This window comes from Fusarium solani (genome assembly GCF_023522795.1).
Source record: "Fusarium solani strain SB1 chromosome Unknown bctg00000014, whole genome shotgun sequence".
Taxonomy (NCBI): Eukaryota; Fungi; Ascomycota; class Sordariomycetes; order Hypocreales; family Nectriaceae; genus Fusarium; species Fusarium solani.
Window position 1 is genome coordinate 264,288 of NW_027072141.1, and position 16,157 is coordinate 280,444.

A 16,157-nucleotide genomic window follows, 5' to 3' on the forward strand; every position below is an offset into this window, starting at 1 on the left:
AAACGTCGGAATAACGTATGCGCGACGCCCATGTCTTTAGAGCCGAAGTAGGAGAGCAGGTGTTCACTAGCGTGGGTCGGCTTCCGACAGAGCTGAAGTGTCGACGTTAGCGGAGACCGTTAGTAGTCATGTAGGGAAGACGTTACAAAATTTATACGCTACCTCAGGGAGATGTAGCAGGAATGACACAGGATCAACAAACAAAATCGGCCCGATCTTGCCTGCGATCCGTGGCGTGTGGAGGAGATGAGTAGCAACCACGCTTCCGTAGCTTCACAGAGATGAAGTTAATAGGGCAATGACCAAGACACAACTCCAGAGAAAGAAACGGGGCCACTCACGAGTGTGACACTAGTACAAACTTTTCCCACCCATGTGCTTTTAAAATGCAATGAACCTCCTCGCACATCTCATCCTTCAACATTGCCTCAGCTGTTATCCTGGAGCTTATTGGCATGATCTCTATAGCGATGATCCCTACCTGCCCATCCGACAGATCCTCGCCATCTTTCGGCATTAAGGTCGGCCAAGAATGGTATATATAGGTAGAGTCCAAACACCGATACCGTGTATAAATAAGACGGGGAGCCTGGTCCTGGAGGTGTGCGGCCGATACCAGTAAGTGAGAGTTCTCGCAGGGGAACGATAGGTGGTGAAGAGAGTGAGGAGGCGCGTGGGGAAGACGGCGAGAAACCGGAACAACGACGTGCGGTGGAAGGAGAAAAGAGTAGAAGCGCAAAATAGATAGACGCTAACGTATCGACAACAAACACACACTATAGAATCAAGTTAGTAAACCTTGCTGACTTGTACGGTGGGCGAGAAGTTCATTGCGTAGCCCACCATGGAAACTTACCAGATACCATATCAAACTCCGATGTAACATCTCGACCTTATCAAGCGTCAATCTAAGGCACTGCGCGTTGCCGCGGCCAGGTTCGAGCTTCCTCCCTAACAACTTCTCCATCTCTCCAATGTACTCCTCCAGCTCCTCGTCGTATGCCGGATTAGGCTCGCCGGAGTTTAGGAACGCCCACCGGAAGAAGTCTTTGACATTCTCCCGTTTAATCTCTGCTATCGGCGCATCCCGGAACCATCTCGTCAAGTACCGGTCCGGATCTGGAATGTTGCCGTGGCAGCGCCAGAACAACCTCCGGCGATCGTCACGGCCGGCGGCGGGATGCGTCACGACTGTCTGGAGGTAGTTTTTGCGCGGGAGATAGACGAGAAGGTAGAACACTGCCTCGAGAGCGAGCCACACCTCTAGCACATGGGGGATATGGAACGGAAGATGGATTAGCCAGCTGACCAGCGAATAGACAACGCTAAGGGGTGCAACGAGGTGCAGGAGGAATATGCATGTTCGAATGAAAATGTAGTCCCAGGTGGATATACCTATCATGGCGAAGGCAGGTATATTACCGCTATCGGAGAAGCTTGAGATCGGTGTAGATTGGTTACTCAGTGAGTGGTGATATCGCCCGGAAGGAAATTATGTGCGCTGCCACAATTTCAAGGAGACAGTCAAAAGTTTTCCGTGAGATGATGGTGCTTATATTAGTAATGTCTGCATTTAGCAAGTTAGGCATGTGCATTTCCGTTGAGCACAGCGCCGTTAGTTCGATTTGTTGAGGAATGTTGACGGCCGACTTACGCAGCGTGCGGCCGCTAATCTCTCCATTCTCCAACGCACCGAAAAACGCCTAAAACTTAACATGTGAAAGAAGGCCTGCAGGAACGACCATGATGTCGGTTGTAAGATGGCGTCATGTCCCTGGCTAGGGTTCATCAATCCACTTAGCTGACCCGAGCTGGGATTTCTTGCACGTGGGAGCAGACGAGCATCCCCATCGAGAAGCGAACAGGGGGTACCTTTTGGCATGACCCTTCTGTGCCTAACATGACCGAGGAGGCCGGGAGGTTACTCTTGTTTTGCAAATGGGAGGTTTTCATTGCTGTGGCTCCCTTTTATCGCCCTTGGTACATCGCTGCGACTTGTTCTCAACGTACTCCTTCCTACAAGGGTGCAGTTGCAGCCTGTGTTGTATCTGGACCTGGTGTGTCTCCTTTGGCTCTGATTGGCGGACCACCCCTGGGGGCATGTGATTGGGGCGATGTCGCACGTCCATGCGGCTGGTAAGTCACGAAAGGAGCACCGCATCCACTGGGCTATCTGAACGAACTTTTAAAGTGCGGAAACTGGAATGGTTGGCACGCTAGTATTTAAAGTTCCCTCATTGACCCATTTGAATCCACGGGATGCACTGCTCGCACGGAGTTAATGCTGGCTGGCCAGAAACCACTCTTTTAGATACCTGTAGATTCAGCTGCTACAACCTCTCCGAGGCTAACTTACATAACGACAATAGCGGTATCTCCCGCTGCACTGGTAAATCTGTTTGCTCCGTTAATAATGTCAGGCAACATTTAGCGGCCCGGAACCAGAAACAGCAAACGACAATGGTCAAATTATGGCAAGAATTCCCTGAAAGAGCAATAAAGGAAGATAGAGAAAACTTGCAGTACTCCCTACAGGATCATATTTGGCCGAAGGCAGCTAGATACAAAGATCATCTCAGAGACATTTCTACCATGCTTGGCTTTGCAGTAGGAAAACCCAGAGCGCAACCTATCATCCGCCCCGCTAATGCCATACCAGTGTGGATTGTGAGGTAGGCAAAAGGATGAAATGGCCTAAACGATTAACATTGAGAGGCCTCCTAGTGACAACATGTGTTACTTGTGGGGGACTCAATCGTCATCCCCGTGGTCGCTGCCGCTCCTACGGGGGGCACGTTGACTAGCAAAAGGGGCCCTTGATTCGCAAAATACCTGCTGTTACATATAAATTACTACTAGAGGTAAAGTACCACGGGGCAGCTTTATGACTATTAGTGAGTATATGAATCTAATGAGGCGCTGGCAGAAGAAAGTAACCTAACGGTCCATACTAATTTATATACTTAGGTAAGTAGTTATTTTGCGAATCAAGGGCCCCCTTTTGCTAGTCAGCGTGCCCCCCGTAGGAGCGGCAGCGACCACGGGGATGACGATTTTGAAGCCCCCACAAGTACCTTCACACACAACTAACACACTATCTACCTCTTCTACTTCCAATACTTCTCCAGCCGACGAGGACGCCCGCCTCCAATCTGGTCCTGCCGGCCCCGCGACTGCTTAACCCTGTTCATCTTTACCCTTTCTCCTCTCTTTCCTTGTCAGCTCAACTTCTAAAATCCTTTCCTTGGGATCTTTTGCCCCGCAAGCCATTGTCGTCTCGGTCAAAATAGAGCGCCCACGACCCCTCATCTTCTTCCACGGCCATGAAACCCTCCCAGCCCTCCAAGGTAATTCTCTTATCGATCCGAGTGCAATCCCATGGCCCAACAAGGTGGTGTTCCGACTCTGCTCGCAAGCCGTACTTCACCTCATAAGTTTCTTGGTCCACGTATATCCAATTTAGCTGTGGAGGCTCATCGTAGATTGTAGACACCAGCCCTTCCCCCTTGCGACCCCAGTCTTGGTCAGGATAGGGGAGGAAGTAACCTGCAAATAAATGCCCTGAACAGTTGAGTTGACCCTCAGTCTTGGTCACCGCGACGTATAGCTGGTTATCAACTGCATTAGCGATCAAGGGGACAGGTTTGTTGCGTTGCCGGGTCTCTTCGCGGAATGCGTACCTTGTTGTTGCGCAACACTATGGCACATCCATCGACCTCCTTGCCCGCGGGTGAGGCACTGTGGCAAGAAACGATGAGATTCGATTTCACGCCTCTGTGTTGTTCCCTGGCATTCTTTCTTTGGCCTTGGCGGATCGCTTCAGTGGTACCAACGATCGCAGGACAAGCCGCTATAGCAGTTAGAAGCCCCAGAACCATGATTCCTTGATGAGTGCTTGAATTTAAAATTATCTCGCAGAATTTACTATTTGATATGACCGGGGAGGGTTGAAATGAAGTTCATTGAAAAAAAAAAAAAACACCTTTACGTGGGATCGCATCACTGAAACGTATTTCTGCTGAAATGAGCATGTTATGTTGTATTGAAGAAGAAGAAAGACTGGTGCTAACCACCGGAAACTATTGACAGGAAGACACCCACATTCTCGCCACCAATGGATCGGAATAGCCATTGATCCGTTAAACAATGGATCTCAACAATTTCATCCACATACGATCTTATGACGCGTTATGCCCATTCCCTACAGCACAGTGCATGTCTACTTTTCAAATACAGGTTATGGGGGGGGGGGGGTTTTGGGGTCATCCGTAGGTCACATCGCAAGCCTGTTGGCGCAGTTTCGCTGTCATATGTAGGTCACATCACAGCATATTTCCTAAATACAGGTTATGGGCGCAGTTTGGTGTCATGCGTAGGTCACGTCGCAAGCCTATTCCCTATATACAGGTTACGGAGGCAGCCCTCTCGGGGACAGAAAACACGTGACTCGCTGTGGTGAGGGCCCAGCCAAACGAGACTTAGGTATTATGGCCCCCACGAAGGGCAGGTCCGGTGTCGTGTTACAGGGTCCCTGGTACCGCATTTCACTCAAGGCGTAGCCTGCTTCTGTTTCAATGCATATAAGATACGACAACTTTCGATCCATCTTCCTAGTTCCTATACGTATTGCTCTATCGATTCTGAATCTTACCAACATCGATCCATCATGCCCCAAACGTAGGTCTCCATCTCAACTCTTGGTCTCCAACTCCCGACCTTGCCTTCGCGAGACTAATGACATGTGCAGAGAACAGCAAGAGAACAGCGCCGAGGAGTCCGGAGGTGACCTACCGCTTACCGAATCCCCCCAACCCAACAGGCGGACGCAAACCTACGAAACTTGCGATGCAGAATCCAGCCGTGGTAGAAAAGGTCACTGAGAACGGCGTGGTCCGGGGCACAAACCCTGGTAGAAGAATTGGCCCAATTCGTGAATCGCGGATCAAGGATCGACCAGCGAAAGAGGGCGAGAAGGATAGCAACCTGAAGATCAAAATTGAGCTGGATCTTGAAGTCGAGGTAGAGATCTATGCGCGAGTTAAGGGCGATGTAACAATTGGGTTAATGTGATAATTAGGTTGAAATCTATGCTAGAGTCAAAGGAGATGTTACCATCGGACTCCTGTAAGATGTGAGTTGACTTCGGTCTCAAGGGACAGCATATTAACGATATATACTGCAGTACCAAATAGCTTGGCCGGACGCTCTCCTCAGAGTGTGCACTCCGCTACTGCCTTATTGACAAAATGCGACAAGGGTGAATCTTGAAACTTGCAAATATACAGGCAATAGCAACTTGAGGACGATGCAAGATATATGCGTGATGGACATTAGTATTGCGACTGGTCTTAGGAGAGGTTCTGAGATGAACGATTCAATGAAGTTGGTGAATTGATGTCTATTTCATTCTTGTGACTCCCAATAATAGCCATATCTATCTAGACATGCTGAGATTTCTGGGAGGACCAGCTGCACCGAAGATGACTAGCGTGAAAACCTCTTCGATATTCGAGTGCATGTATTTGCCAACAAAGTTAGTTCGGACTCTCTGGTCTTGAACTTTTCCCCCGTTTTGCGGTTGTACTTGCCACATCTTCCATAGACCGCCGATGGTTACATCCACCAATCTGTAGACATTGCTCGCCCTGCACAGCTGTTCTGCAAACATCTTCACGGTTGAAGTTGTCCAGCTGGGCTCGAATAAGGGTCAGAGGCCATTTCTTTGTCGTACGGCTATTCCATGGAATGGATCTTCGTTCCATTCTTGTCCGTTGATTATCCATCCCTTGACGTCTAATTCGGCCCTCCAGCTGTATTATTGCTCATCGTCAACAGTTGTTTCCTTGATGCTTGAGAAGTTGAGACAATCCGGGCATCGAGCGAGGGTCGATCTTTTGGCAGATTTGGGCTCTTGCGTGGCGTGGCGTGGCTGTCATGTTGGTCTCCAAAGGCAGGACAACCGTTCGGAAATTTTCCATCAAAAGCTGTGTTGAACTCAGCAGTGCGTAAAGGACGGTCGTTCCCATGTGGTTCTGGACCCTGTAACTGTGGGTTTTCTACATGATGGACGAGACGGACATCTTGTTTGAAGCAGGGTACTCTCACGAATCCAACGTGTCCTCGTGCGACCAATGCGATCGCTCAAAATGCGTTGAAAGACCAACACGCGACTTTGATGGTCCCGAAATAAACTATGGGCTAATTGTCTCGGGGGGTAGCGTCGTCAAGAATACAACAAGAAGGAGTGCGATCATTCGTGAGGTTGGCGGCGTCCTCTGTTTCAAGATGGAGGCTGTGGGGATGATAACTGAATCCTCTTGCATTGTTATTCGCGGGATTTCCGACTACGCAGACTCTCACAAGAACGATCACTGGCATTACTATGCGGCGGCAACTGCTGCCGCATGCGCCAAAGAGCTGCTTTCATATCTCGACCCCGGCGACGTCGAGTCGCCTCGGCCCGGCTCGGAGCTTCCACCTGGCCATGAATCTCGAGAGATGCTGAGTCCGAGGCCTTGGAGGCCGAACCCGGATCGCCATTTGGAGCCCGAGTGTCTTCCCCGTCTCAGGAGTTGCCATCCTCGCATGCACATGAAACCGTGCAAGATGAGGGCAGTGACATAGACACTAAAGGCTCTGGCAGTGAGGATGGCCTCGATGTTCTAGAACGTGTGCATTACGAGGACTATTGTCCTTCGCCTCCAAAATTTCAGGGACACGGCTCTAGAGACGATTCCGATGATGAAGAACAGCATGGTCGCAAGCGTTGCAGGGTATCTCGACCTCCTCATACCTCGGTTCGCAGTACCCCCGCCAGTGCTCGGAGCTCTCGCCAAAGACGATCGACAAGATATACCACACAGTTACCGAGAGGGCGTCGAACGTCTGTATGCGGCATTGAGAGTCCAACACCATCACAGGCAAGACCGGTCCCCTCCGAGGCTAGCACGTTTCTTGCTCGATTCGAGGAATAGCCTCTCACAGACGTTTCACTGATGCGCAGGATGAGACAAGATGGCTGTTCTTGGACCGAGATACACAGGACCCTTACACATCATTCCAAAGGCACGATCCAAGTCCGGTACTCGACTAAACTCAAATACCTGCCAAATCCCGTGTGGTAGTGAGAGGCTCCTGTCCAGGTTTTGTTAATTAATGTCGAAATATCAATAAATAGATGAGCTAGCTACCTGCGAATGCCCAGAATAACCCGACTTGATTATGCGTAGAATCGATTTCTATGTGCTAGTCGTCGTCTCTTGTTACTGTTCTGGCCTTTTACGAAACGGGATGATGTTTTGAAGTTTGACCGATAAGTTTCCGAGGACCTCTGTCCTACCTTCCGATTCATTTTTTTTCAGGTCGACTTTGGGTTTCGGCGAAGATCACTTCTAATAAAGGTATAGCCTGAGGGGATAGTTTTCATTGGTTTGAATCCCTGTGAGTGACCGCGAGGGAGGCTTAACACATTCGAGGGGTGTCGCATATCACCACTAGGTTCATGCGACTGGATATGAAACGCGGCCCGGTCGTGTATCCGGTTTCACATCCAGCTTGTCGCATCAAGGATTCCAATCCTAACGACATGGGCTTAAATAGCTGTGCCCGAACACATGGCTGTTCAATTTCCTTTGTTCTTCAGATAATTCTCATAAATCGACTGGTGCCATCAATGATCCCTGTGGAGCCAATTGTAGTAGGTTTTATTACGCCCGGGAGAACTAGTCTCATAGGGCCGTTAGATACGCTTTGCTATTTACACTTCCGCCATCTTGATCCTGACCACAAAAGAAAATCCCACTTCTCTCTCCGATTCTTTTCCAGCCTCGCTTGACTCTGTTTGACAGACCTGCTTGGAGTGGAGCCAATTGTCTGACAATGTATGTATGTATGTACCAGGGGGCGAGAGATATTACATAAGGCTGCCCCCACTACTGCCGTAGAGGGGGTAGCAAAACCCGTAAATTCGTCGAAACCGTAAATGCCTCATACAACTGTATACGGTCACAACTCCACCAAATCAATTCCAATCAATTTGATATTTTGAATACTTCATTTCCTATATCCGGAATTAATATGTCTACAATTTCAGACAAATCGAGAAAGGCTGCGGCGCGCGCTGCCCGTGCCTACCTAGCCGGAGGGGGCTTCACCAAGACGACTCGGCGGAGCCCTCACGCCCTCACAGCATTGAAGACGTTGCGAGGCTGCATAACGCCAACAAGCCTCTCACAGCGAAATACGTATATCTCCTCAAAGCTGGAAAACCGCTCCCTGTAGAGAAGAGGAAGCCTGCCACGGGAGGGCAGGGCTCCTAATAGTGCAGACTATTTAGACTATTAGTCCAGACTGCAGATCAGGGCGGAGAATACGGACGCCCGGTGTGGACGCTAAGTACGCTAGGTTGTTGCCATGGTGTTACAAAACTAGGGGTACCCATGATTGTTGCTGTGCCAACCATTTTGTTTCGGATATTTCTGATCGATTTACTGGTGCGATCCAGATCAACAAGGCTCGTTTCAAGGGACGCATCATCCTAGTCGTCAATCCACGAACGCCCATCGTGGATTGATTATTGATCTTGGATTGCAGTCTGGACTATTAGGAGCCCTGGTCTTGTTCCAGGAGTTGTTTCAGGCCCTGAATCGCGTCGGTCATACTGTCGGCCGCCTTAGGCGTGGTCCCTTTCCTGGGTCGATTGTTGCTCGGCACCCCCTCACTGCTCTCCTCCTCCTGCCATTCCATATCACATTCTTGTTGCTCTGATTGCATTGCCCTCGTCGTTCTCGCTCTTTTACGCAGGGGACGATGATGTCCCCCGCCCGGAACGTCCGGTTCGCGTCCCATGACGATGATGACGTCTGAAGCGGGGTTCGCAGCGCCAGACATCCGCCAAAGGCGTGGATCTCCGCCAAGCGGCTACAAGGTATTCCAAAAGATATAAAGATGATCAAAAATGAGATTTCGAGAGAGTATTCCCGCTTCCGAGGAGCAGTAATAGTAGTCCGAGGAGCAGTAATAGTAGTCCGAGGAGCAGTCTCCTAATTTCCTAATTATTTCTCCTAATTATTTGCGGCGACAGGGAATCAGCGCCGGGACCCTGGAAAGCTGGGGAATGCGCACGGGCCAAGTATTCTTGTATTAGGACCCAATACTAAAATTCCGAAAGAACGGTGCACGGACCAGGAAAAATGATATTGGGTGCCAATACCAGTGGTAATTGGTAGTAGGGCCGTCGAATGATCATTCTTTTTTAGGTCATTGGGTTAAATGGAAGGCGTAAATATGACGATAGTGCTCGTAACAGTTTGGAGAAGGGTCATCAGCTGTTAATGCCTAAGGTAGTAAATGTTAGGCGCCCTTCCACTCACAAATCCATCAGAGTTATCGTAGTGCTGAGCCAAGAATACGTCATGGACTCAACTACGTCACCCGACGATCGTGTGGCCATCAACATCCGGCCGATCCACAAGCAGGTTTTACCTATTAACTCCAAGGCGCTAGACCATCAGCCAAGAGAACGATCTTTACCTTTTCACAAACCACATCTACCCCAAATACTGCAGCCACAATGTCGAAAATCGTCCAAGACGTCAGGTCCGGCCTCAAGGGCATCCGAGGCGCTGGTGATGCCCTGCGGGGCGAAATGATGGAAGCCGCCGACCAGGCCTTTGAGAAGAACCCCCATGATCCGGCGGCGCAGGAAAGCCGTGCGGAGAACAGAGGGGTGTTGGAGAAGGGGAAGCGGGATATGAGGGGAGCTGATGAGATGTTTGCGCGCCACGAGTGGAAGCACAAGGCTGCGGATGAGGCGGGAAGAAGAGAAGCTGCTGCTCATGGCGTCGGGCCATCTACTACTTCCACGGCTGAATATGGCAGCGACAGGTTGGCTGAGACCTTCACGCGGGAGCCTGCTTCCAATGTTCCTGGTCAGACTGCGCAGCACGGAATCGAAAGAACTGGAGAAGATCTTGGCCACGGGCCAGGAGTAAACGTCCCTGGCCACACCGGGAAATACGGAACCGAGACTCGGGGAACTCACGCATACGTTGGTGAAACTGGAGGGCAATACAACACCGGCCGAATGGACGAGCACTTGGGTCGCGAGCTAGGTGTAAGCGTTTCTGGTCAAACCGCGCAATATGGGGCCGAGGGGCGAGGAACTGGAGCAAACGTTCCCGGTGAAAGTGCTGGACAGTACAACCCTGACAGAATTGGTGAGCCTCTGGCTCGAGAACCGGGCGCACATGTCCCTGGAGAGCAGCGTTACCCGTGATGAGACGATGGAATTCTATGGATCGGTCTGGACTAGTAATGCGTACGAGGTATGAATGGCGATTCCCATTGTTAATTGCGACAGCTAATGCTTCGAAGTTTTATGAGCATGGCCTCTACATGAACAGTACCCGTGGTATCAACGCCGGACGCTTGAGGGTAGACGAGTTTGCAGATGTCGTATTTGAAAATTGCCTCTTGGTCTTTGGGCTACAGACCTACTGTACAAAGGATCGCTTGTAATTTACTAAATAGTACCCAGGGGGTTAGGTGATTCACCATCTGCTATCTGGCGGTGGTTGGCTTCTTCAGCTTTTGGCCTCCGGTGCTGAACCCAACCCCCGACATGATGAATTATAGCGTTCTAGTTACTGGTTCAGTTGCCATTTTTAGCGTTGTCTATTACTTCGTACAGGCCAGGAAGGACTATAATGGTCCCGTTGTGGAAATCTAACCGCTTAGGGCAAAGGGTCAGAAAGATTAGGGGTCAGATCCTTCCAGCATAGCCCTCAGCACAGCCCAATTACAGGGATGAAACTATCAACAATACGAGACTCACCATTAGATATTCATTTAGCTAGGAAAATCAAGAGTCTCTCGGTGATTCTTATCCATCTGTCTGGGTGATATACAATGTTCGTGCGCCTGCGCAATCAACCGCTCGCCTCTCTCGCCGTCTTTTTCTCGCGGCTCTCAATAGTCTCGACAAAAAGAATATCCACAAACGGCAACGTATGGTTCACTGAACTTTTACGCGCCCCAATGTCGTTGGACACCGGTAAGTCCGCCTGCAAGTTGGTTCCGAAGTGGCCCATCGGCTGGAGCTCAATCCCTGCTACCGGTGATGTCTTCGAGTTAGTCGGTGCGATCGTGAGCGTGTCTGAGTCTTCCGATCCGGGCCCTTGCTCTGCTCTTGGCTTTCTTTCTTCAACGTCGACCGTGATATCTTGAAACATCATGATATCTCCACATGACGGCCGGGCCTGTCGTGAGTTGGGCGACAAGGCGCGTCGTCCCCTCACCGCCGCCATAGTCTTGCTATTCATCCTTGTGGCCACTAAACTGTTGGACTGCCCAAACGGCCAGAACTTGGATAGGAAGCCAGGTTCGCTATCTGGGGATCCCTCACGCCTATCCGCCAACTTGACGACGTGCCCAAACTCTTGGTGTACCCCTCGTATAAATTCTTGTTGAAATTGTGCTGACAACTGGCGCATCTTGAAAAAGCTAAGAGGCACAAATTCACAGTTAGGGCTCGACAGCACCGAGTGGATGGGAATCACCCGCCGCATCACAATCATGGTCGATTGCACCCATTCTTCATCGTCTCGGCAGGGTACACGAACCATGGTAGACGTGAGGACTGCGTCTTCAAAAAGGGGCTCTTGTGTCCACTCACACAGCGTCTTGATGGTCTCTGATAGCTGACCCGCAAACTCGCTCTCCTGAGCGTTTTGCCGCGCCGAGATCTCCTCCTTCAGACTTTGAAGTATTTTGGAAACTGGCATGTTTTCAAACCGCCTGAGGAACTGTACGTGCCAGTTCTCGAGTGTCTTAAGTGGAAGAGCAGTGGATGGGAGAAGATGTCGGGCGTCCTTCTGTACCAGAACCTCGAATCCGGAGCTGACGCAGGCTCGGATGGCGAAGAATCCTATATGAGCACCCAGAGTGGCGCATCTTTCATTAATAATGATTGGAATGAAATTAAATGATTGATAACAATCATTATCAATCATTTCATTGATGCCCTACGCCACATAATGATCATTGCATTGGAAGGACGGCAATGAAATGACGAAAATGGAATGAAAGCCACGGTAAACCCCTGCAAAATGGCAGGGTATCGGTACCTAACCGCACCAGTAAAATGACGCCTTATCGAAGTACTAGTACTTAACCTTATGAGGCCTAGGTGATCTACTCCTTTTTATCGCAACCTCGATCTTTTCATCACCCCAGCGTTGCCCGCGATGTCTAGACAGGCGATTGATTACCTTCGCTTCGATCGAAGAGGTTGGCCTTCCACTGACCACTTCGAAGATCGGTTTCCTGAGCTCAGAATACTTTCCGGCGCGTCATCGCCAGCATTCTCCTGCCTCTCGATATAATGGCCGCTGAGTGTGAGCCGGTGTTTTCTTGCTGTGGGAATATCGTGTCTGCGAAACGCTGCCGGTTGCAGGCGGGACCGATTGCGATAACACAAACTGTGAGATTCTGGTTAAGGATGGCTTACTAGATGATTGTGACGGGCTGCTGAAGGAACTGGTGGCCGAAGAAGTACTCCATACTTCACAACTACAGGGTACCAAGGTCGGCCGGGATATTCCGTTCATTGAATCATTTCAATCATTATCATTTCATTCTTTGCCTGTCAATGATCATTACCATTTCGGTCTTGCTTACTCATCAGTCATTTCATTTCATTATTCTTCTCATAATGATTGATAACGATAGATGCGCCACCTTGTGAACACCTGGGGGTGCCTCGTTGTGCTTGGTTGTGTATGTCGACATGGATCGGAGTTTCGTCTCAAACTCGGAACTCTGAATCTGCATGCACGACCTGATGATATTGCTGACCTGATGGAGCTCGGCGAAACGATAACCGGCTGACACAAAACGCTCGGCGTCCCGATCCGACTCGACGCGGCGAATTAACAACATCAATAAGCCGCGCCCAAAGTCCTGCTGTCGAGCGTTGAGCCCCTTCTCTGCCATGTCAGAGCCGCTTTGGTTGTCCTCATGAGCGTCTCCCATTCCCCAAGAGAGACTTAGACGAGAGCCCATTCGAGATTGGGCTCGTGGCCACTTGCCGCCCGGGCCTGTAGGGATAATCTCATCCCACAAGACACCTACTGAGGTCATATCCTCATGAAACCGGTCCGCAAGCTCGGCTGCGGCAAGACAGAAAAGTTCCTTAAAAATGACGTCGTAGCGTTCAATTATCTCTCCATGCTCGCTAATGAGCTGAATGCCACGTCGTCCGTCCTTGTGAGTACTAGAATGCGGCAACTGTGATATGTGCCGCCTCATACCGCCGACAAAGTTCGAGATAGTACTCCAGTTTCTTGATGCCTGGAACATCCATTGGAAGATTGGGTGACTGATGCTAAAGCCGTCTTTGGTATTCTAGCGAAGTGAGTCGAGGTTCATACACAACGTGGCAGAGTATATATGTCTACCTTTTCCAGAAAGGAGTCAGTGACAACAGTACTGGGAATGAATCCATCAGGGTCAATGAGAATTCTTCCGCCCTTATCAAAGACGGCCGCTCCCAGTGTGACCTGCTGCGCTCGAAGGGCCGACTTTCTCAAGTTCCTCGCGCGAATAATGGCTGAGGTAGCAATGATGAAACAGGCACCGAGAGACTGTTCTGGATTAGCCGCACTCTTCATATTGTCAACTGCGGTTGCTTACTGACCAAACAGATAACCACAATGACAGTTGCACCTTTAGAGGGCTCGTTACGACATAAACTGGCCGATATACACAGGTATAGTTTTTGATAGACGCGTTCCCGAGATAGTGCATACTGCAGATGGCAACGCCGCAGAGAACACCGCCGACAATAACTCTCCGCCAGGAAACGGTATTATTGGTGCCGATTGCGAGAAAGGCGACCAGCAAGACGAGGATAGGGATGAAGAAGGATACAGCTGTGAACCCCCTCGAGTAGGCTATTTGCATCTCGGGTTCTCCGTTGGCAAGATCGATGGCTCTGTTTCCAATGAAATGCTAGTTGGTAGAACAGATGGTGAGCATTCGAGGACTACGTGATGAAGATGGATATTGTTGTTACTCACCATGCACCAGATGGCTACTCCGCCCATGGTAACGGCCGAGCTCACGAGTAACAGGCTGATTTGGTCAGTGCGATCATTCAAAGACATAATATGTGACTTTGAGCATCACAAACACGTGAACATACTGGTTGAACAGGCCTCGGAAGCCGGTTCGTCTGTTAATAAGCTCAAGGCTCGAGCCTGCGCCGACCATGCTGACAACGTAGCTGAGAGCGACGAAGCCGGCATTGTAGCTCTGGGGCACGATGTGATTCTGATACTCACCAAGCAAGTCGTAGGAAGTCATGATGAGACTAGAGCCCGCGGAAGAGCAACGGCAAGTTGCTGACACCGTGCAGTAGAGAGCGAGGATCCTTACTTGGCTGGGTGGAACATGAATGCGACTCGGGCGGCTCTTAACTGACACCTACAAACGGGGGCACGGCTTACGGAGTTTAGAAGCTCGGTAGCATTGCTTCTGGTTGAGTTTGGTTGCTAGGACAGGCTGGCCACGCTTTGGGATTCACTTGAGATGCACTTGAGATGACTTGATCATTCATTACGAAGTCGGAAGCCATTTTGGGATGCAAGATGCCCTTCCCGCTATACCAGGATGGCCACCATGGCCACCATCAGACCAGGACTAACACCCAAGGACTAGCCAGGTGTGAAAGCTTGGCTGGGATTCGAGGACCCATTAGGAATTGAGACTGAAACGCCATCTACGATCTCTCTTCCGTCTGGGGTGTTGAGCTAGCTGATCGGAGGATGGTAACCGAGCAGGCTTGCGTAGGGGTGGCTTGAGCACTGCCCAGATGAAACAAAGATGACGGCGTTAAGTCAAGCTATGAATTCATACAACGGGCGCAGAATGCTTTTATGTAGGGATTGTGGTTGCATCGGAAAGCCTATCAACATGCCTGGTCGCCGAGCCAAAGACTTAAATTGGTGGCGGGTCCGGTTCGCGGTCAAGTGCTCCGCCAGGGTTTTACCCGTCGCTTGTGCTAGATCGGAAATAATACCGTGCTCGCAACTGGGCCTCTTAACGCCCGAGCTTTGGCAGTTAATGATGTGCGCCCTTCGTCACTAACGTCGGGGGCTGCTGCAAGGGGCAGCCGCCTCTTCCCACCATCATCATGAGAACCAAGGCCTGGAGGCGATCTCGGTGCACTCCGCCCTTGTCTCTAGCCAATGCTTTTCCGCATCCGTATGTTTATACCATTGCCAACATTCACCCAAATCTTTTCTACGACACTATTCACCCATAAACTTTCTGGTAAGTTTGAGTGGCTCAAGCAAACCGCCAACCGGAAATGGCGCCAACGCGACGAGAACGGCATCCCTCTCTGAAAAGGCCCAGATACAAGCTGGCACTACGCCGTCTCTGCAACGGTTGCAACGGTTGCAACGGTCCCCTTCATAAAGCTCTTCATGGGGATTGTTTGTGTACCAGCTCATCCGCAAGCCTCGCCAGATAGAACTAGCGGATTTCACAGGGCAAGCCTCCGAAGCATTTTACTACGCGTGCCACGTCTTGTCACCCCTTCTCGTATGCTGCCAGATCCCTGTTTCTATACACATCACGGCCAGTTGAGTACACTCTCTCTAAGCCGCGGAAAAAGAGATTGGCTGCAACGTCCATATCAGCCGCAGGGCTCGCCGAGCGTAACCACATTGCCGGAAGGAATAACGCATCGCCAGGGTTCAATAGCGCCTGGTGGGATGAATTGCTGGCCAAATTGTGCATATGGAAAGTTCCGTGCACCCCCAGCTCAAGCTTGCGGAATAGGCGGGAGGCTCATGGCGTTCAAATGCTGAATCCATGCACTCTAGCGCTGCCAAAACAGTGTTGTGTGCACATTATGCGAGACCCAGCGCTTCCACCTAGGTCTGCAGCCTCGCAATACCCTGGGTCCTTGATTGGCGAGGAGGCGCATCTTCGATTCTCAGCGGCATATCTTGGTGTCTGTGTTTACTGTACAAATCTAGCCGAGACAACCGATATGAGACGCGACAAGATAAGACGCGGGCCTTCCTACATGATTACAAACCTTATTAGTTAGCAAATCCCGAGTCCTAAGGGGATGCGGCTCAAGGCCC

The 16,157-nt window shown here is 50.5% G+C and overlaps 5 protein-coding genes across 5 annotated transcripts; 3 read left to right on the forward strand and 2 right to left on the reverse strand.

Moving 5' to 3' along the window:
- Nucleotides 1–428: 428 nt before the first annotated feature.
- On the reverse strand, nt 429–1,402 carry MRS44_017564 (uncharacterized protein; the record flags this gene model as incomplete). Its single annotated transcript, XM_065615474.1, has 2 exons — nt 429–776; nt 857–1,402. The coding sequence occupies 2 exons, from the start codon at nt 1,400–1,402 to the stop codon at nt 429–431; spliced, it is 894 nt and encodes a 297-aa protein (XP_065471546.1).
- Nucleotides 1,403–4,666: 3,264 nt separating this feature from the next.
- On the forward strand, nt 4,667–5,070 carry MRS44_017565 (uncharacterized protein; the record flags this gene model as incomplete). Its single annotated transcript, XM_065615475.1, has 2 exons — nt 4,667–4,677; nt 4,755–5,070. The coding sequence occupies 2 exons, from the start codon at nt 4,667–4,669 to the stop codon at nt 5,068–5,070; spliced, it is 327 nt and encodes a 108-aa protein (XP_065471547.1).
- A 1,215-nt stretch (nt 5,071–6,285) lies between these two features.
- Nucleotides 6,286–6,974, forward strand: MRS44_017566 (uncharacterized protein; the record flags this gene model as incomplete). The annotated part of the gene is made up of 2 exons (XM_065615476.1): nt 6,286–6,553; nt 6,607–6,974. 2 exons carry the CDS (start codon nt 6,286–6,288, stop codon nt 6,972–6,974), a joined length of 636 nt encoding a protein of 211 aa, XP_065471548.1.
- A 2,597-nt stretch (nt 6,975–9,571) lies between these two features.
- On the forward strand, nt 9,572–10,276 carry MRS44_017567 (uncharacterized protein; the record flags this gene model as incomplete). Its single annotated transcript, XM_065615477.1, has 1 exon — nt 9,572–10,276. The coding sequence occupies one exon, from the start codon at nt 9,572–9,574 to the stop codon at nt 10,274–10,276; it is 705 nt and encodes a 234-aa protein (XP_065471549.1).
- A 652-nt stretch (nt 10,277–10,928) lies between these two features.
- Nucleotides 10,929–14,364, reverse strand: MRS44_017568 (uncharacterized protein; the record flags this gene model as incomplete). The annotated part of the gene is made up of 8 exons (XM_065615478.1): nt 10,929–11,926; nt 12,270–12,324; nt 12,739–13,404; nt 13,458–13,643; nt 13,693–13,751; nt 13,809–14,010; nt 14,079–14,133; nt 14,204–14,364. The coding sequence occupies 8 exons, from the start codon at nt 14,362–14,364 to the stop codon at nt 10,929–10,931; spliced, it is 2,382 nt and encodes a 793-aa protein (XP_065471550.1).
- Nucleotides 14,365–16,157: the final 1,793 nt, after the last annotated feature.